Source organism: Mytilus galloprovincialis, chromosome 8 (genome assembly GCF_965363235.1).
Source record: "Mytilus galloprovincialis chromosome 8, xbMytGall1.hap1.1, whole genome shotgun sequence".
Classification (NCBI taxonomy): Eukaryota; Metazoa; Mollusca; class Bivalvia; order Mytilida; family Mytilidae; genus Mytilus; species Mytilus galloprovincialis.
In genome coordinates this window covers 14,655,915-14,678,619 of record NC_134845.1, presented here as the reverse complement: position 1 = coordinate 14,678,619, position 22,705 = coordinate 14,655,915, and the positions used below count along the sequence as shown (strand labels likewise).

Genomic DNA, 22,705 nt, shown 5'->3' with positions numbered 1-22,705 from the left:
TGGATTGTTTTTAAGAAATAAATCTTCGAGGCTTGCATTGAATGTATTGTGATTTTACCATAGGTTTGCCCTTTATGGTAAATATGTCGCAAGGGGTAAAATATCAGCATAATTGGCCAACTCGTGGCAAAATTTATATTTATTCACGCACACATGAATTATTTTCATTCTAATTGGTCAGACTGCTCTAATTGTGGATCGACGGGCTCTATGTGACGGAAAATGTTTATTATTCCCGTAATAGCACACACTATTAATATTGACGTAAACGAGGAAGAATATTGAATACGTCACATTCTTAAACAATATACAAAATTATTTTAATGATAAGAAAGATGTGGCTAAATTCCATTGACTACCCTACTTTCATTTGAGAAGGTATAGACATTTTACAAATTCTTACCATCGTTTGTTTATATTTTAATTTTTTGACAGCTTTCAGGTTCCCATTCGTGCATTTTCCCGTAAAATCCTTACATTCTTATGTCATTGTTAAATTACAGTTTGAAGGTTCCACTAAAGTCAAAATATAGGACACTGTATTTTTCAGCCTTTAAAGAATAAAGTCCTAAACTATGGAACATATGTTCATTTTAACATACTGAACATTTACACACTGTGTAAATTGTAAATAAACTTGAAATTGTTATGTTGTGGCCAAACGGTTCTTGGGATTATCATTCAATTTTCCAAAAAATTTGGAGGCCTGGAGAATTTCGGATGTTGTAACCCTCTTTTTTAGGCGATCAATGGATTTTAACGGGACCTATGGTTGTAATCCCCGTCCCCTTATCCTGACTTGGACACCCATTTTGAAAATTTCCTGGAGCCGCTTCTGGTAACTGAGACATCCTCAGTTTCTTTAAAGTACTGCAAATCATCAACATGGCTTTCATAACTGCTAGAAAAAGTTGTCCGAGAATTTTGAACTCGATTTGATGTAATGAGAATTTAAATGACATATAGTTTACAAGTGTGAAAAAATATTATGTACAGGTATTTACACTAGGTGTATAGATTGAACAAATTGTATGTGAAACCTGTGTACATAACATTAAACTAATTGTAAACATGTTTAATGAACATGGCGTTTTGTGTGAACGCGGCATTCAAATGATTTAAATAAACATTAACTTTGACAGCTAGTGTCTCTTTAAAAACCTGGAACATGTATTAACAATGACAAAAACACAAAATGTATTACAAATAAGACCGTATTATAGAATGCTTTCTGTTGATAAGAAAGCATATATTTAAAATCGGTTGCTATTAACCATAAAAAAATTTTCTACATCAACATCATTGAAAGAACAGGGAGTCATGATTAAATGCAATGCCGGAAAAAAATAAAAATCGAATTGATATAAAGTGAATCCGTTCAACGTCAGTATAAGTCAACCCACTATCACTAGGGCCGTGTTCACATTGACCTAAACTTCGTGTTGTGTAAGTGTAACTCACACGTCAACTAAACTTAATTACGTTCCCTTTGATAAAGCTCAATGTTTACATGAAGTGTAAATCATGTTTAGTTTACATACAGTCGATAGTCAATGTAGGCCTTATGTAGGTTAGTGTACATAAAACTAGGCATTTAGAACATTAATTTTACCATGTATATTTTAGGAAGAAACGATTTTTAAATAAAATTGATATTTATAACAATTATTAATAAAGTTCTTTACAGTAATATTTGTCAAAACTTTGACTTAAATATATTAATTTGTTATAGAAAAAAAACTTTAGGTAGCTTTATTAGCCCCTTATCAAGACTAAAAGAATCCTGATCATCATTGCCAAACACATAATTTATTTGACAAGGTCTTCCCGAATCGACTGGACGTACACGGAAATATTTGCCACTGGTCTTTACTTAAACAACGATTCACTCATAAATGCATTTATATACATGTGTTAGGTAAATTGTATTGTTTGTCTTGTATCTCAGATCCATTGAAATATACTCAGAAATCAAAACAATACCCTCTCCCATTGCTAAATACTCCTTAGAGAAAAATACCATTCTAACCAAACAGAAACGATAGAAATGTAGTGATCCTTAACACCTCAATTCCTTTTTATTCGTCTGTAAGCACGCTGCTGCGGCTTACTTTTTCTAATGCATAATCAAGCATCTATAGTATCTTTAAACTACTGCAAAACATCAAAATAGCTTTCATAAAGGAGCAACCACTTAAATTCAAAAAAGGGGGTGGTTATATGTTTTATTCTGATCTAGTCAGAATATGTTTCGCGCGAACGTTTTTATTCAGTTTTTTCGATGCTAGCAATCATTTTTTTTTTAATATTTAACATTATAATGATTGGAGAAACTCTAGATTCAGATTTTTTTTTCATCTGTATGACCAGAATATATTTTTTTTTTATCTAATTGGGGGTCATAATATCATAGTTTTCAAGGGAAAATTCCTTCCCCCCCCTTTTTTTTAAGTCAAATGGTCGTTCCCGGACTGCTAGAAAAGTTGCCGAAAAATTTGCATTCAGTTTTACGTAATGAACATTTAAATGACATATAGTTTAAAAGTGTGAACAAATCTTATGTACAGGTAACTAAACAAGGTTTAAAGATGTGAACAAATTCAATGTGAAACCAGTGTACATTAAATTAACATGTTTACTGTACATGTCGTTTGGTGTGAACACGGCCAAAGTCTACCAAGAAAATTAAGAAGACCGATTTAAAATACAAGTCCTTTAACTGTTATCTTCATAAACATTTTCACCGTTAAATTTTGGCTACGAAATAAAAAAATTAACTTGAGTTGAATTGTCCACCAACATTTTGGCTTTCAAATTTATAACTAACTGAAAAATGACCAGGAACACAATGCCAAGTTATTATCATGAAGATAAAGGAATACTTGTGACGCAATCATTTACGAATTCAAAATGATTATTATCTAAGTAAAACAATATAAATTTAACATGAACATAGATACATGTGTGGTATGAGCATTTTCATTCAGAGAAAGCCCATGATCTCGAAAAGTTTTGACTATAGAAAGTGGTAAGGTAGATAAGCAATTTTATACAATTGTGAAACGATAAATTCAAATAGAAAAATTATCTTATGGCTTTACAGTGATTTGCCTCTTGTCGTTTGTTTTATATTACTTGTTTTTGGGCTTTGTACCTATCCGTTAAATTAACAAAAGTGCAACTCGTGTTACACTCAGTTCTTGAAAATATGTTATACTGTTACATGACTGTCCAAGGTTATAAAAATGTTCGACGTCACGAGCCTGTACATGTAGATCTGTGGTTGTCGTTGATTTATGGTTGGCATGGTTTTTTTTGTCGTAAATTAAAGATGTACAAATGTAATGTTATAAATTTTCAAATTTCATTCGTTTCATTTTTTATGTGGGGCCTTTACATATAGTCAATTACGGTATGGGTTTTTCTCGTTGTTGAAGGCCGTACAGTTGCCTGTAGTATTGCTAACATCCACTTTATTTTAATTTCGGTGGAAGGTTGTCTCAGTGGCAATAATACCACATCTTTTCTTTTTTATATAAGATATATTTAAATTTGTTTATCGTGTTTATATAGTTATCAAAAGTATCAGGATTATAATTTAATATACCAGACGGGCGCCTCGTCTACATAAGACTCACCAGTGACGCTAATATCAAAATATTTATAAGGCTAAACAAATACAAAGTTGAATTCAACTTTATTTGAACTCTGGTGAATTGTTGTCTTTATTAAGAATCATACCACACACCCTTTTATTATACTTCATGTAAGCTAATACGAGGGTGTTAATTTACTCTATCACATGGCTAAGCGGGTGACCAATTGTTTGAATGGCACCCTCTCGTCTAGACCAATCAAAAATCAATAATTCAATAGACAATGAACTGAATTACATCAAGTTATTAAAAGTTATTAAATAAAGGCAACTTTTCAAAACTCATAAATCCATGGACAAAAAACAAAATCGGGGTAACAAACTAAACCCGAGTTCTACATTTTGGCTCCGATTCTATTATTTGACTGTAAAAAAAAAAGACATTTTGCTTCACTTCTGTTGATTTCTCTAATACCCATAACGTTGTTATGTACGTGAAGTTATAGAAAATACTTTTAAATAACATTCATCTGTAAATGGCAATAATGATTCGCTTCGCCACAATTGACAATGTTTTCTCGGGGTAACAACCTGCTCTATCGCCCTCTGAGCTATGTGTTATAGTTATATAATGTTTATATTTAGTAGGAAATATTTTGATTTTGATTCGATGACAGCGTTTAACTTAGTTGAAATTTCGTTAAACGATAACGATTCTTTGACAAATAAAAATAGTTCTTTTTAATTCACTGTAGCATGTGTAGTAAGGTAACTTTTAAGACGCTTGCAAAAGGTTTCATTAATAACGCGAACATTTGAAGAAATATAGATAAAACCTTTGTGGGGCGATAATACCATATCGCACACCTCGCTTTATGTTATATGTGTATTTTTTCACCAATGCATTTGAACACTTTACATTGATGGACAACACATTTAAATGAAATCAAATGTTAAGCAATAGAAAACTATGCAAGTGATATATCATTCACTTTATAAACAATTTCAATGATCTAAACTATTAAAGTTGCTAAGAAATGAAATTCTTCATTATTTGTTATTTGACGATTTATTTAATACATTTTGTGAAATTACTTGATGATCTTGAATATGCAACGAAATAATAAAGAATAGTTTGGAAAATTTGATGAAATTAAGTATTCAAGATTTATATAAAAAAAAAAAGAATTTCCTACAATACAGGACATTCATGTCATCAATCAATTTTGTTTAACATATTATTTTGATGATTCAATTTCCGTAATTCTGCGTAAATGTCATATCGGTTATTGAATGTAAAACAATAACATGTATTGATTACTTTGAAATGTAAATATCAGCACATCAATGTTTAATCTGCAGATCTGCGGAAGATTAGAATCTAAAGTTGTAACAAAGTATATGATATATTATGCATCATGATGGAATTGATTGCAGCTTAAGTAGATATATATCGTAAAGGATCGTAAAATTTAATCACTGAAATAATTTTATATATATATATTTCATGGCAATTTTTTAGTATGATTGAAAAGTATACTTACAACATATACAACATTAAATTGAAAATTTGGGCCTCTTGTGTTGTGTTAGTCATCATCAGTGTTGCATGGAGATTTTCGTTCATGCATTTTGCTTTTCCTTCATCATAACTGACGACATCATCGATGATTTTATAGCATTTTGATTCAAATAGATTCCAATGATTGTCTGGACAGAGGAGTGTACCTTAATATTACAAAATAAAGCATAATGTAGTGTATACATTCTTAGAACATATTAGTGTTTAAGTGTTGGAAAAAATTGAAATGAGTTTCAAAATCATTGTATTTAATCTGATTTTGTTGATATACACGACTACATTAAAAGACTTGACGATGAAACTTGAGTATTAACAAATAATAGTCAACAAGAAAAGTAAGTTCAACAAAACTATAAGTTCAACGAAGCAGTTAACCACGTGCTCATCAGGACAGACAGAAATAATATGATTCAAACTGTCAAATAACAATATAAAACAATAGCATTTATCATTAAAATACCCATATGTAAATAAATACCATAAACAAATTTAATCATGGTTAACACACACTAAAACCTACTCAAGTGACACTTCAGTTAAGCACATAATCTAAAAAGGTAGTTTAATGAAATTCAATTAAGACATTAAAATCAAATAGAATCCCATTCATATGTTTTCTGCGAAAAAACAGATCGATTCGGTTACAATTGATTTCAAAGTAACATCTTGAGTAACCTAGTCATGTGTAAGTTCGTTTATTACGATATATTAAAGCTCTTTCGATTAAGTTATTTATGCATATATTTTGTTAGTGTGTAATCTCTGGAATGATTCTTTTTTGGTTGGTTAATGCATAAACCAGTCACTAATGAGGCTTTGTTACTGTTGCATATCATTGTTTGAATGTCACAGTAGTCAATAGAAACAATACAAAGCAAAACACGTTGTGCCAAATTGATTCATTTCACAGGTAGCATTGAAAAAGATAAGAGCTTTTGCATCAAGTTATTTTGAATTGCTGTCGCATTTTCTAAATCTACCGTTACTGATAACAGTCATCTTTTACATTGCATATATGAATGATTTTGTAAAAGTGGCATATCTTTTGGTCAAGTATATGAAGTTTGTTTTTATTTTGTGTTGAATCGACCAAGTTTCTTTCGAAATTAGTTAAGATTGCATTACGTTTTGACCTTGAACTTTTTCAGAACAGAGGGCTCTATATAATCGACTTTGCTCACTCAGGTCAATCTTTCAAGAAAACTAGCCATTTAACTTGGCAAAGTCTACTTTTAAGTTACGGTAGAATTGTTTGGTACATTAGTGTAGATTTGATATTAATAGTAGATAATCCCTTAACGCATTTTACTGACATTTGATTTGAAATTATCAACACTTGATAATCATTGGTAACATACGGTTAATTTAATTACATTTTACTTGAAGATAAGAGAAAAAAAATACTTGAATGAATCTATAACCTCTATCTTTGTAATTACAGATTCACTTTTTGATCGTCATTAGTTCTAATTTGACACATCTTAAGGATACCCGACTTGCCACCTTGAATGCCTACGCCGATCATACAGAGATGCAGAATTCCAAGCACTCCGTGGTTGATACGACAATGTGACGTTACGTTACCATGGAAGGAACGTTTCTCTGATATCCAGTCTTTTATTACGGCATTGGGATAGTTCGATGGATGTGCTCTGGTTGAGGCCACATGCTATTTCTACAACAATAAAAAAAGTTTCATACTCAATGAGCATTACTATATTTATAGGAACGGTTTTACAGATGTCTTTAAAATTCGTTATACCATAAAAAAAACTTGATATTTGCAATATGCATGTGACCTTAGCTTCCGACTATCATCCTCGAAACATTTATTTCAGAATTTTCAAGAAATATATTTAAGGAGTCGTTATAAGAATTTATATGTTGATATACGCGATGACAATGTATCTTTGAATTTATATACTAGAAAGTAGAAATGAACACTTGTTTACCTGTCATATTAACATTATGTGAGTAAAGAAAGACAACTCGTATTGGCTATTAGTGATCTTATTTTTTTATTCGCAATCAACCAAAGCAAAATTAAACAAACAACCATATGCCTGTGTCAAGGACTGGATCATTTCAATATGATCTTTAACGTTCCCTTTCATGTAAAGAAAACTTGCAGCTTAGTGTGCTTAATAGTATTCTGTTTTCTTTGCCATTGTCAGGACACATTATAGGCATATGTTGTGGTTCTTTTTAAGTGCAATATTAGAAAAATTCTCATATTTAATTAATGTTCGCTAGGGGGAAAGGCATGCTTCGAAGGTTCGTATATAAGGAATCAACTACTAAAACTGAGAAGTATTTACTAGTTTTAGGAACAGTTTGAGTTTTAATGAACAATAGAATTAGAAATTTTATTGCAACTTCCCTTTACGCTCAAAAAGGAAATTGAAGTTTTGGGAATTATTAAATAAAAACAATATCGAGTTTGTGATGTTAAACATCTTAACGTATGATATAGTCAAGTCAACATCCGAATTACGAATGATTATGCAAAGGTTTCGAATTTGACAAAATGTTGTAGTGTAACAAATTAGGTAAAGAGTTGCTTCTGATTGTAATAGGTATTGTATTTTATAGTCTTTTTAAAGAACTCTTTTATGAAGATACTTTGTAATTTGAATCTCATGTAAAAAAAATCTTTTTTTTTTAGCTTTTCATTAACATTGATCTGTACCTTTTTCCTTGTACTATATTATGCAATTTAAACATATAGTTGTATGTTTTGAGATTTCTTATTGATAAATACATTTTACAACATTATATTAGGTATATATGTATACTTCACTTCATTTCAATGGTTATCTTGTTATAAAATATTATCAAGTTTTATAAAATACCTACATGTAGTATGTTTCTATTTGGATTCAGTTTTTTCAGTAAATGAACTTAATTGTAGAAATACAAAATGTTGAATGTCATTAATGTCCCACTTAACACAATTTTGGCAGTATGTCAAATGCTGTTGTTGTATAGATCTACAACAGTCTTTTTGACTGAAGTGTAATGAATCAGACGTAGAAAATGTTATGAATAATGTTTATAAATAATAATTGACATACATACATGACATTTTAAGATATACATATTGACTTTTTCTTATTTTGTTTTGTTATCAAATAGGCAGCTAAATTTACAAGACTACTCTTTACAACTGTAATAAGGTTCATGAAAAAATATTTTCTTGTACAAATCTTAAAATTCATTTTGTTGCAATTTAATTAAACGTTGTATATGAAATTATCAACACAATATTGACTTTTACGGTCGTCAGCAAAAACAGCGCACAAAACGAAGTTGGAAGTAGTTTATTGCCAAGAACTGATTACAAAACGAAAATAGTTTGATCTTATAATTTTACAGCTGTAAAGAAGTCTTTCGTGAATTCCCGAGTGTAAATTTTCAGGACACAAATTTGTCTCTTTCCAATTAATTGTAATCTGTGTAGTTCTATTGCCTAGCACATGTACAGATATCTGTGTTTGTGTGTGCTTTAAGCGTGTATGCATTGTGAAACAATGTACATTGCCTTTATATGTTACAAAACTTGTGTAAAGATTTACTGAATTTTTAACTTTATGAATTGATATTTTATTTTGAAAAAGAATGAAGTGATAATAGCTGTTAAATTGTTGTCTTTAAAAGGGTAATGTTAACGTTTTCTGTTGTAGAAGTATTTAAACAAGTTAAATCAGGAAAAAACAGTTATGCCCCTCTGGGTAATTTCTTTGTAAGAAAATGGCAGTTGTTTAAGTTTAATCTATTATGATTAAAATTCAGGAAAATTTCAATTTTAAATTTAAGTGTTATGTTAATACCCAGTAATTGTTACATTTGTTGGTTGAGGTAAAACTATTTGTTTTAAGTTTTTATCTAAAAATACCTAAACGGGATTCTTTTTAAATATTATAATACTACAATGTACTATGTGATTATTCAAACGAACAGGCAATAGTAATAAAAATGATAAAATTAGTAAACAAAAATAAGGAAAAAAGTAAATTTCAGTTAATTAAAAGCTCATATGAAAATATAATAAAATTTATATTATTATAATTAATATCAAACTCCTACTATAATACGCACATTCTAAACGTGAATGGAAGTACAGAGAATATTTTAACATCGTAAATTCAATTCAAAATCTACAACTTAAAGTAGGAACTATAAAGACCATCAAAGGTAATTAAGTAATCTTTTATTCATATTACAAGATTACAAAAAAATTGTAAATGACCAAAGTCAAATTTTTAATAAAACTCGTTACACATGGAGATGGATTCAAGCAATAAAAGTTCACTTGATTAAAAATGAACAGATATGAAGGCTCAACACTGTTTATAACTTTTTGTATATGGGTATATATGTCTGTTAAATTTACGTCATTTTAACCTTGTTAAAGTTCTAAGTGCCAGTCGTTTTACTCTTAATCCTGAGTTAGTTTTAATGCATAAATATTAATTGTTGTTTGATATTGTAGTATTGTTAAAGTACAATTGTTATTTATTTAAACTGGGTAGATTTAAGAGATTGAAATGGACAAATGGTTCAGTTTGACAATTATGTACTACTGATAGAAATGAAAGATAAATAGATAGGTCATTGAAAATTGTGACAAATTATTCAATGAAGTAATATCCATCACATAAACATACACCATTGAAATGTTTTAATTCATTAGAGAAAAAAAAAGCACTTACACATCCTCTATAAAGCAATCACCAAATAACAGGTTCAGACATTATAAAATACAACACAATTATTCAGTGTGTTAACATATTTCATAGCTAAAATTTTAAAGACTTGAGTTAACAATATGTCCACTAAAGATAACAGATAAACGAGCAGTAATATAGAACATAATCAACAACGTAGCAGGAAAAAAATAAGAATCATTAGGCTTCAAACTCTACCTATAAATCATGTTCTAAACATATAACACCAAAATCATTGCTTCAAATATTAGAATGGAAAATCATACTAAAAGATAATCAATACTTTATAGTCAGGATAAAAACACCGATAACACATTACTACGACCATATATTCAAGACAAATCGCAATTATCACAAGGAAAACAGACTCATTATTATCTTTCATCATTTGCTCATTTTAATTTTATTTTATTATAATAATTATAGTTAGATCAAGACATTTTGGTCTTTTCTCTATTTTCATAGACTTGAGATTAATAGATTTATTTATGTATGGTAAATAAAGTGTTCAATGTCTAAATTGTTATTAGTTGTTCTTTATTTGAGGTTCCTAGAAAAATACCTCTATTTAGCTCACCTGGCCCACAGGGCAAAGTGAGCTTTTCCCATCACTTTGCGTCCGGCGTCCGTCGTCGTCCGTCGTCGTTAACTTTTACAAAAATCTGCTCCTCTGAAACTACTGGGCCAAATTAAACCAAACTTGGCCACAATCATCATTGGGGTATCTAGTTTAAGAAAACGTGTCCGGTGACCCGGGCAACCAACCAAGATGGCCACCATGGCTAAAAATAGAACATAGGGGTAAAATGCAGTTTTTGGCTTATAACTCAAAAACCAAAGCATTTAGAGCAAATCTGACATGGGGGTAAAATTGTTTATCAGATCAAGATCTATCTGCCCTGAAAATTTCAGATGAATCGGACAACCCGTTGTCGGGTTTATGCCCCTAAATTGGTAATTTTAAGGAAATTTTACTGTTTTTGGTTATTATTTTGAATATTATTATAGATAGAGATAAACTGTAAACGGCAATAATGTTCAGCAAAGTAAGATTTACAAATAAGTCAACATGACCGAAATGGTCAGTTGACCCTTTAGGAGTTATTGTCCTTTATAGTCAATTTTTAACCATTTTTCGTAAATCTTAGTAATTTATTACAAAAATATTCTCCTCTGAAACTACTAAGCCAAATTAATCCAAACTTGGCCACAATCATCTTTGGAGTATTTAGTTTTAAAAATGTGTCCGGTGACCCGATCATCAAACCAAGATGGCCGCCATGGTTTAAAATAGAACATAGGAGTAAAATGCAGTTTTTGGCTTATAACTCAAAAACCAAAGCATTTAGAGCAAATCTGACATAGGGGTAAAATTGTTTAACAGATTAAGACCTATCTGCCCTGAAATTTTCAGATGAATCGGACAACCTGTTGTTGGGTTGATGCCCCTAAATTGGTAATTTTAAGGAAATTTTACTGTTTTTGGTTATTATCTTGAATATTATTATAGATAGAGATAAACTTTAATCAGCAATAATGTACAGAAAAGTAAGATTTACAAATAAGTCAACATGACTGAAATGGTCAATTGACCCCTTTAGGAGTTATTGTCCTTTATAGTAAATTTTTAACAATTTTCATAAAATTTGTAAATTTTTACCAACATTTTCCACTGAAACTACTGGGCCAAGTTCATTATAGATAGAGATATCTGTAAGCAGCAAAAATGTTCAGTAAAGTAAGACGTACAAACACATCACCATCACCAAAACACCATTTTGTCATGAATCCATCTGCTTCCTTTGTTTAATATTCACATATACCAAGGTGAGCGACACAGGCTCTTTAGAGTCTCTAGTTTATTTATCCAATCCGTTAATCCCTATGTCTCAATCTCACTGAAATCAGGTGTTATTGTTTGCCACGATATCCTCTGCCCTTACAGGGAAACACAACATCGGATGTTGATGAGAGATTGTCTTTTGTCTCACAATGATAACAAGAACAATGTTTTGCGTAAGAATTGCACTTATAATGTTTAAGGGAATTCTTGGAATTCATTAGAAATATTTCGTACGTGAAAATTGGCTTTTCAAATCTACTGAAAACCTGGGACGATTAACGATACTCCTGATATCATCCGTTGACAATCATATTCTTTGAAAAGCATCAAAACTGTTGAAATATGTTGTAAAACACTTAAGACATCAACAAATTCATAAACCATCGGTCCATAAGACCCTGAAGGTATAAAGTATAACGGAAAAGTTTTGAAATGTAAGACTGTTTTAGCCAAGAAAAATACATAAAATACAGAGAACAATGAAAACTAAGCTAATAAGGAATAAAATACTCCAAAATTAAGCACCGAACACTAATGCAATATCCATACAAAATTCTCAAAACAAACTCAGAGATACACTTGCATCTTCTCGGCCAGTTTCAACCGTATTGGTGTTTAGTGCCAGTAAACCTCCATGGTTTAGTCACATGCTATCATAAACAAGAAAATGAGAACAGGATTGTATAGCTGGAGGATATCACAGGTAATCTGACGCAAATACTAGTTGAAATATGAATTATTCATTTAACTCTTCCTTGATATTTGTTGGAATGGATGAAATTATTTGAGGCAATTACTTCTGTAACAAATAGTTATAAAAATAACTCATTGTAGGAAACCCGCTCTGAAATATCGTTTCAACTTGGAGATGCTAAATGTGCTTCAGATAAATGGAAAGTTCATAATTGGAAGGCTTACCTCGTCCATCAGGTTGCAAATGTTTGTTCTAAACCGACCCTTATTGTTAATTTTATTATTAAGTAAGTCAAGACATGAGGCTGACCTAATAACCTTTTGAATTTGTTATTTCAAGTCCAATTGGAAAGATGCATTCAACATGTTTTAAAACCAGATTCAAACTACAATTTTTCTAAGCACCAAGTACGGCATATGTATGTTGGCGTTTGTTTTTGCTGTATTTCATTGTTTCTGTTATTCTGTTGTTTTCATCTCATACTAGTTTTTCCCGGTTTTTGTTTATCTAATATTGCCTTTACGTTTTGGCTATTGCAAAAAAAAAGACACTTAGGTTTCATGTACGCTGATCTTTGGAATATTTCTATTTCCGCATATGATTCACAACAATCCTTGAATAGGTAATTTCTAATTTTCTTTTTTTATTATGCATTTAATAGAATAAATACAAAAATAGGAAATAACCCTTATAAATAATTTGAAGTCTTTCAAGAATTGTATGTTTGTAACGAACACATTTCTTTTATTTAACGACCTTCTCTCAATCTCTTCATTATTTTCAAACCAAACTTCTTTCCAACACTAAAACATAAATATGACAAAGTAAAAGTCAATAAAATAAATAAATTGAACAAAACCTAATTCTACAATAAATTCATACATCAAACTAGAAGATACACTAAAAAGAAAGAAAGTTTGTCACTTATATATTTGAATATATTATATAAGGAATTTGTATTTACTCATAACTATATGCAATTCGATTTTGAAATTAGACTTACGTTCAATGTAAAAATGCCTTATGTAGTTGGACAGCATTTTCTTAAATCAAATATACGAGATTAAACATGAATAAATATCCTTTAGATAGCTTCATTAAAATGTAATCATAAGCTGCATCTTAACCTACACATATATACATAAAAAAGGCTTACTTCGTTAATCTTAATTTTTTTATAACACAAATTAAAACCATACCACTTTTCTAGCAGCTAGGAACAGTGTGTGTATTATAATGCTCATAGCTAAACTTGTTGATGGGGGATTGTTTTTTTCGGTCTGTGCCTTCCATCAGTCAATATCAGTTTAAAGTTTTTTTTATCAAGGTAAATCAGATCATCTTGAATTTCAGTTGTTATGTTCATTATGAAGTAAACTTTTTAACATATATATACAAAGTAAGAGTATTGACGCAGCTCTCACAGCTCACAAATCATAGAAATGTAACGATGAAGGTACTGTGAAGTCACAGCAACCAGAAACTTTGTACACATGTTCATTATCAAGTTAACTGTTTGATATTCAGGTATATGCCAAAATGAGTGTTTTGACCAAGATTGTACTGTTCAGTGAACATGGACTTGTGATCATGTCAAAAAAAATAAAATAACAAAAAAACGAACTCCAAAGAAAACTCAATATGGAAAGTCTGCAATCAAATGACAAAATCAAAAGGTCAAACACAACAAACGAATTGGTGATTTGGTACAGGCATTCTTTTATGTAGGAAATCGTGGATTAAAACTGGTTTTATAGCTAGCTTTACCTCTCGCTTGTAGGACAGTCGCATCAAATTCCGTGAATTGTTGGAATATCCTTGGTTTCAGTTTTAATCTTTGAATTATGTTATAGTGTACGTGATGTTTTTTCCTACAAAGCATCTTCCAAGATTCCAATAGTATACTTACAATTTCCCCAACACTGGGGAGTATTGATTTGCATATGTAAGAAAAAGGACAGGATTCAAGGCAATCCAGCATTCATCAAGTTTATTGGCTATTGCTATGGCACTTAATTCTGCACAACGTGTTGTTTTCATCCGTTTGTCAGTAGGCTCCATTGTCTGCTTCAGTACCTATTTATCAGTATGATAAATGTTAAGCTTGTAGATCATATCAATGTTCCCCTACAGGTCACAAAAGTTATTCTGACACAACATATAACAATTATACAGCAAATAAAATGCAGATCGTTTAATGTTGAATTATATACGAATTAACCTGTGTTTGTATCATCTACACATACTCAGAATTGTAAATAATTTAGAATGTTAAACATGAAATGTGTAGCAAAAATGGGACAATCAATCATTGGCCAATTAAAAGACATATTTTACAATGCAATGATGTTTAATATTGTAACTTCGATAATTGGGATGATATAAGGATATTTGTCTTTTGTTGAAGACTCTGCGCTGCCCTCTGTATGTCTTTTGTTCTACCCGTTGACGTATAACTCAAAATGTCTGTATATATATTTCCAGAGTTTTGTACAATGGCAAATACCTTTTTGAATAAACAGTGTGATTTGAAAAGAAAAATAACCTATTTGTGTAAACACAGTAACATCATGTGATCAAATGTCAAGCAATTTAAATGTTGCCTCTTAAATATTTGTATTAAGTTTTTTAAAGCCACACTTCAGCCCAGTGTTTATAATATATAACATAACAATATACAGTGTCAATTAACTCCATGTTCTCATTTCACACGCAGAAAATAAAATGTAAAATTCAAAAGGTTCAAAGGTTACAGGGAGTATTAATCAGTGAACAATAATTATATTTACCTTTCCAGCTTCCCCTACGAAAGCAATATCCAAAAGATTTGAAAATACTGGTCCTGGGCACAGATTTGTTACTGCTATGTTGTTTTCGAGAACCTCAATTCTCAAGGCATCAAACCAACCCTGTAAAATGTATTAAATTGATGAATTGAACAAATTATTTAGAGTAAGAAAAATAATCAAGATAATTTTTGCATATCTTTATCAGAAACGACTTTAAATAAAGAAGACATTTTAACACTATCATGGTGTTTTTTGTCTATTATATAAGAGTACAAACACATTTGGATTAGAGATACTTTTTAGAGCTACTAAAATAAAAAAAAATGTATCAAATCAAAACAGGCAAATAGATACCTCATTTGAGTAGATATGGAATTAATTACCTGAATTGCATGTTTAGCTCCAGTGTAAGATCCAGAAAACGGTGCCCCTGTAAAATGGAAACGGTAATCAATGATTCTTCAGATTTCATTCAATATGTTTCGTACAAGCTCTATATACATATATTGTAATGAACAATAGTTATGAGATAAAACTTCCCTTACAAATCATATTTTTCAGAGTATGTACATTTTCAAAGATTTCAAAAACTTATTTTAGAAAGATTTTGCATCCCAATGCTTAGGTAAGCTGTTGGCTTTTTGAATGAATGTCAAAATATCATTTTCACATTAAGTGCTCAATTGGAGTTCAGTATTTTTGTTATACCTTTTTACATTTTAAAATCATGTCGTCAATTTTCAGTTGCATGTTTATAGTCATGGCTCACTAAGTATCACATTTTGTAACAGCTTTTAATATGTTTTGGTAACATTTTAAAATTGTAAAATCCTACTACATAATTTTTAAAATTAGTCGTTAAGGTTATTCGAAATTGCCATTACATATTCAATTTGCTATCATTTTTTTTCCAAGCTCGGTTATCAGCAAATGTAAATCTAGAATTGTTCTTTTAGAGATAAGCTAATGAAGACATATAATGTTCAAACAGTTAAAAAAAGTGTCCATACAATAAATCAGTAAAATAAACTTTAAACAATAAATTTAATGTAATTTAAATTGTTTTAATTTTGTTTCATCCATCGTTTGAAAATTGTATTGTGAATGTACCTATTTTTCCAGCAATACTGCTCATGTTTACAATATGTCCTTCATTCCTTTTGAGCATGTACGGTAAAACAAGCTTTGTAAGGGAGAGCACTCCAAGTACATTTACATTCAAAACTTGTTGGTCCACTTCTAATGATGTCTTTATCCATTCAGCTCTCTGTGATCGTCCAGCATTGTTGACTAAAATGTCAACCTACCGAAATAAAAAGGAAACTATTCAAAAACCCAGCGATTGCCCATTGTTGTTGACTTTAATGTCAATCATGAGAAACACAGTGTAAGCGATTCTGAAACACAGGTCCTACCAGAATCATCACTAAAAGTATACGTCAATTGTCGAAAATGAAATCCTTTTTGTTCGAACAAGCACTTTAATTCGGTGGTTGTCGTTTGTTGATGTGTTACATATTTGTAGTTTGCTCATTTAGTGTACATGAACTAGGCCGTTAGTTTTCTCGTTTGAACTGTTTTACATTTGTCATTTCGGGGACTTTTATAGCTGAATATGTGGTATGGGTTTTGCTCATTGTCGAAGGCCGTACGGTTACCTATAGTTGTTAATTTCATTGTCATTTGGTATCTTGATTATTGGCCTCATTGGCAATCATACCACATCTTTTTTATACATAATAGGAACAGTTGTTGTGTTCACCATATCACCATGACTTCTGTTAAAGTTAAAGTTATTTGTTCACTAAAAACTGTTGTGGTCATAATAAATGTCTGATATAAAACAATAAGTAGTATAGTTATTCACAGTTACAATGTATGTATGAAAGTAAGTGTGGCATAACTTTTGTCATAAAAACTGTTAGCATAATAGTCTCCTCTGTACAAGAGTTGTTCTCGCTATGGTATGCACGGAAGTATGACAAAAGAACAAAGAACGAACTCTTATAGATAACTGAAGTATAGAAACATGGCCATCATGCCCGGTAGCTATTTTTTCATTAAAGCAGAAGAGGATGGATGTATGAATACATAGTTACGTCCAGTTGGATTTGGGGCATTAAAATCGATGCGTAACGAAGGTGCAACGGTCCGTATGTGACCTGTTGCATGGCACAATTGATTTCCCTTATCCTTTACACACTCATTTCACCGTTCATTCTAGTAGATTCTCTTTGCAAAACCTTCTCTTCGCAATAATTGTTCTCGTCATCATGGCATGTTTGTCACTGGGCGGTCAGAATACAGTGATAGAATTAATAAACACAACTGAAAATCTACAAACATATACTGAAACGTGTTCAGATAAACAAAACAAAAAAAAACAGCATTAAAACAAAATAAAATAAGAAAAGTTTATAAACAAAAGAACAATACAAACCACATAATAAACGCAACTTAAATACACGATGTAAGATCTTAAACACTGTACATATGGGTGTGGATGTCAATATTTTGAAAATTAATACATTTCACTCACCTGCCCAAATTTATTAATGACTTTCTCGACAGCTGCTGCATGAGTATCAAATTCTACCATATCTAACGGTACCACTAAGATATCATCCGCCTTCACACCCCATTTCTCTAAAGATTTAATGTAGAAACATGCAAGTATTAAATACGAAGTTTGATATAAAAATTGTGATAATTGTATTGTAACGAAAAAAAATGGTTTTCTGTTGATCGACAATCTATTGTGGTTGCAATACATATACTTTTAATTTAAAACTGTGCCTTATATAATAGTTATGCGTTCAATTAATGTGTCGCTTTGTTCTTTAATTTAGCGTTTAATAGTGTGCTTGTTTTAAGATTGAGATTTGATTCAGTTTTATTTACACGTAGGACGAGCTACTTGTGTCTTGAATGTTGAGTTGATTTGCTATATTTATGCAAGTAATATGTTGTGTTAAATCTTTTTATTTGTAATTCGAACGTGGCTGCGTATTTTTACATCCCTAATAATCAAACGGACTTCAGGAGTTTACCGATGGGAGAAGTGTATTCTATATATCCAAGTCCACCGCCCTGTTTGTCTTTTAAATTTAACATATGATGTTTTCATGCCAATATTTACTGTAAAAAGCTTAACAAAATCGAAAGAAATAATATGGTTAAAAAACTTCTCCCAAAAGTTGCTCGACTGTATCACTAACCTTCTACTTCTTGTCCTATACAATTGACATTTAAACCTTACCAATACATTGTCCTCTGACTCGCTCTAATTCGTCTTTTCGCCGAGCAGATAGAATCAGTTTGCATCCCACTTTAGACAATTCATAAGCTAAACATTCGCCGATACCACTAGATGACCCAGTTATCCAAACTACTTTATTCTTTAAAGAGCCTAAAATACATACTCTTTATACAATATGTGCATTTTATGAACACAAAACTGAAAACATGATTGATAATTTGTTAGTCAAAATAATTATGACGCTTTGGAAGGCAATGCAAATTCTTGCAAGGACGCCTTCCTTCAACAAAAACCCAACTCGATCGGTTTATGATATTTGGAAATTTAAGTCGCCGAGTAGCTATCTTATAGGTGTTTACCCCACATCTCTCCTTATGCATAAATATCTTAATGTTAGATCAAATTATTTTTTGAAAAGACAACAGTTACCAGAGTAAACAGGGTTGACTGTGCTCCTTACGCAAACATTTACTTTAACAGAGTTACGAGGAAAAACAACTGAAATCGACACGACCTATGTTGTATGGTAACCATTATGATTTGGTTGATATTGTCACAACTGGCGAAATGCTAAGCAGTCTTATATAGTTTAGTGCCAGAACAGTCGTCTGATAGTAAATGCGGCATTTCAAACATACTTAAGATGCAACTGGTTCCACCATTTTCTACATACGGAAATGTCTGTACTATGTCAGAGATCTGAATTTGACAGTTGTTTTCCTTTCGTTTGATCTTTTGATTTTGCCATTTGGTAGCGGACTCTCCGATTTGAATTTTCCTTTGAGTATTTTTTTTTATTTTACTATTTAGTATTCCTTATTCTTAACATTGTTATATAAGAGTTGATGAATTAATTCGCCTTTCTTGTAAGATAGCATTTTATTTTAATCACAGAAAAGCCTATGAAACAAAGCTCATAAATGCACATAAACAAGAACCCGACAGATTTTAGTAAACAATTTTTCAATACTTGAATATGTTCATTACAAAAGCATGAAAAGTATGAAATTCTAGTAAATGCTAACAGTTTAATTCTTGTGGAGAGCTGTCTCAATCTTACGGAGCCCTGTTGGTCTCACACAGATTATAAAGTGTCCTTTAAAGTCCTGCGCTGAAGATGTGTAAAGTCTAGCGCTGGAGATGTAAAGTCTAGCGCTAGAGATGTAAAGTCTAGCGCTGGAGATGTAAAGTCCTGCGCTGAAGATGTAAAGTCTAGCGCTGGAGATGTAAAGTCCAGCGCTGGAGATCTAAAGTCTAGCGCTGGAGATGTAAAGTCAAGCGCTGAAGATGTAAAGTCTAGCGCTGGGGATGTAAAGTCTAGCGCTGGAGAAGTGTAAAATCTAGCGCTGGAGATATGCAAAGTCTAGCGCTGGAGATGTAAAGTCCAGCGCTGGAGATGTAAAATCTAGCGCTGGAGATGTAAAATCAAGCGCTGGAGATGTAAAGTCAAGCGCGGGAGATGTAACATCAAGCGCTGGAGATGTAAAGTCCAGCGCTGAAGATGTAAAGTCAAGCGCTGGAGATATAAAGTATAATTACAGGTATACATGAAATTATGCAAAGAGTTTTGATCACTATAAACGACAGATAGACTGTAAAAAAATACATGATAAGGATTGATATTATGTACATAAAACTGTTGTATTTTAAAAGAGCAGTGCTTGAATCCCCTTGCGTAAGTTCAACATTTTTTACACTAGAAAATATATTATAATCTAATTACACACTTACAAGTGTATACGTTACGTAAATACATGGACAATGGAATACAATATTGTTATATGATCGATATTTTCAGTCTCCAAGCACTTACTTGGTGATTTTCCGAATTTTTCAGCGATTTGAAGTAAAAGATCACAGTCTCCCAAGACTATCATTATCAGAGCTATGACGAACCATGTCAGCATAAACAAGAATATCAAATACAACCAGTCCATCATTTCAATTGGTCTCTAAAATTAGCTAAAATATATCATTTACATTTATAATATAAAAGAATGAGCGATCAGTTTACTTCCGTCACATTCAGGAAATTTCATAAAAATATACTTCGCCTTACATATATTGTAAATATTAGTAATATATATTACAACGATATCAGATAACGATGATGAAGAGACAACGACGACGAAGACGATAACGACGACGAAGATGATAACGAAGACGAAGATGATAACGACGAAGATGATTAACGACGAAGAAGATGATAACGACGACGAAGATGATAACGACGACGAAGATGATGACGACGACGAAGATGATGACGACGAAGAAGATGATGACTGTCAGACAACGACGAAGATGACGATGACGACGAAGACGACAACGACGAAGAAGATGATGATTACTATTTACCATTCAGAGACAAATTAAACGATCATAAAGACGAAAACATGTTGATATATAGATGTTGATACATGTATGCATGATAATAAAATGAACCCTGCTTTGTACCAGACCAACTTGTTAAATCTGATTTTCAGCTTTCTAGTTCACACGATAACAATTTACACTAAAAATCACCGTTCTTGTTTTCACGCTAAATCACAAAATAGATCAATTTATTGTTATTATCAAAAGTTAAGAAGATGTGACCGTATGATTGCCAACGAGACAAATTTCCATCAAAGACCAGATGACATAGAAGTAAAAAAATTCTATGGGACATCTTAGGGCCTTGCACAATGAGCAAAATCCATACCTCACAGTCAGCTATAAAAGACTTCGAAATGACAAATGTAAAACAATTCAAACGAAAAAACTAACGGCCTGATTCAAAATGTGTAAATTTCTTCATAAAATGGATTTTCTTAATCAATTACCTGATAAAACGATACTGGTAACTGAATTTAAAAAAAAAACTATAATCAATGACATGAAATCATTATCTTTACCAAATAATAAATTACACCCCGACCGAGCTTAAAAGTTGACAATGGCACCACATAAGAGCACGTATTTCTATAAGATTAAGAGGTTAAGGTGGCAGCACATATACTTGTTAATGTCAATTTGGGGGGGGGGGGGGGCGGGGGTGGTGTGGTGGGGTTAGTATCCACACTCGTACGTGATTTTAAAATTTTCGTAGAAGTGTTGATGGAAACCACCCCCTTCCCACTCCCCACTCCCACCCCATTGTCAGAAACAATTGCCTGCGGATGGTAGGCAAATAATGTCTTTTGATAAAAAATATAATCTTCTTAATCTTCTTCTTCTTCTATACGTAAATCCTTCCAGTTATGGAACACTTCCTCAGCGGATATCATCCAGACGGGAGTTAATTAAAATTTATACACTAAAAAAAAATAAAAAAAATCCCCAACTAACTTAAAATTTTAAATTCACTGTACACGGATAAAATCTAAAATATTTAAGGACTGACAAAATAATTTACGCAATAAAAGGTAAAAATTAATATTATTGTTAATATAATATATTGACATATTGGATCTCAGTGTTGGATAACACGACAATAAGCTGACATGTATGTATGTACTGGTAAATGCCTCCGATATCCAAAGAACCCCTCGAAAGCTGCGAGGGTACAGTGGCATCCATGTACACTCCCTATCGGGATTAATGGAGATGTGTCACTAACGTATATTTATACGACAATTATTTTTACAAGGACAATCAATCCCCACCATTCACAGAAATGATTTTAAAATAACTTAAACAGTAAAGTCACATGATAGACAAAGTCACTAAACTAACTATCGATGTGTTGAGACGAGTTACATGTAAATGGAGAACTGTGAATAGTAATAACAACTACAACTAAACTGACTTGCCTTTAAAACTCAGATAAAAAGCTGTTAAAATATCATCCTTCCGGCTTATCACTCTAACGTCCTAAATATTGACACATATTTGTATCGGTTATTTTTATCAACTCCAAAACTAGGAGCACCCATTCAAGCCAAGTCGCAGAAAGAATAATCGAAACTCAAGTCCAAACATATAAAAACACAAAAGCAACAAACAAAATAAATATAGATAAAAACAGTTTAACAAATAAACAATAATATACATGTATGTCTGTTTAACGAATTCGGAAATAACCATTATAAAGATATTTAAACCTATGGAAACAAATATTTTAGTACTTGTATATCAGACTTGAGCCTTTTAGAAATATATGATCATATATCAAGAAAAAAAAAACTTGTTTACGATATAGCTAGATATAAAAAGAAAAAGTCATTCAAAAGATACG

General features: G+C 31.4%; 1 protein-coding gene across 1 annotated transcript; it reads right to left on the bottom strand.

Annotated features, from left to right (window-relative positions):
* Positions 1-13,072: 13,072 nt before the first annotated feature.
* On the bottom strand, positions 13,073-22,347 carry LOC143085138 (dehydrogenase/reductase SDR family member 7-like). The gene is made up of 9 exons (XM_076261322.1): positions 22,281-22,347; positions 20,303-20,451; positions 18,490-18,639; positions 17,770-17,876; positions 16,341-16,533; positions 15,614-15,660; positions 15,231-15,350; positions 14,351-14,517; positions 13,073-13,244 (listed from the first exon to the last, which is right to left on the bottom strand). The coding sequence occupies exons 2-9, from the start codon at positions 20,427-20,429 to the stop codon at positions 13,190-13,192; spliced, it is 966 nt and encodes a 321-aa protein (XP_076117437.1). The 5' UTR covers positions 20,430-20,451; positions 22,281-22,347; the 3' UTR covers positions 13,073-13,189.
* Positions 22,348-22,705: the final 358 nt, after the last annotated feature.

What these genes read in the sequence shown, in the direction of transcription:
- LOC143085138 (XM_076261322.1), bottom strand. Translation starts at nt 20,429, where the DNA reads ATGATGGACTGGTTGTATTTGATATTCTTGTTTATGCTGACATGGTTC. An exon ending in AAAATTCGGAAAATCACCAA is followed by an intron (nt 18,640 to 20,302) that starts GTAAGTGCTTGG and finishes TATGTATTTTAG; the next exon opens with GCTCTTTAAAGAATAAAGTA. An exon ending in TCGTAGGGGAAGCTGGAAAG is followed by an intron (nt 14,518 to 15,230) that starts GTAAATATAATT and finishes ACTGATAAATAG; the next exon opens with GTACTGAAGCAGACAATGGA.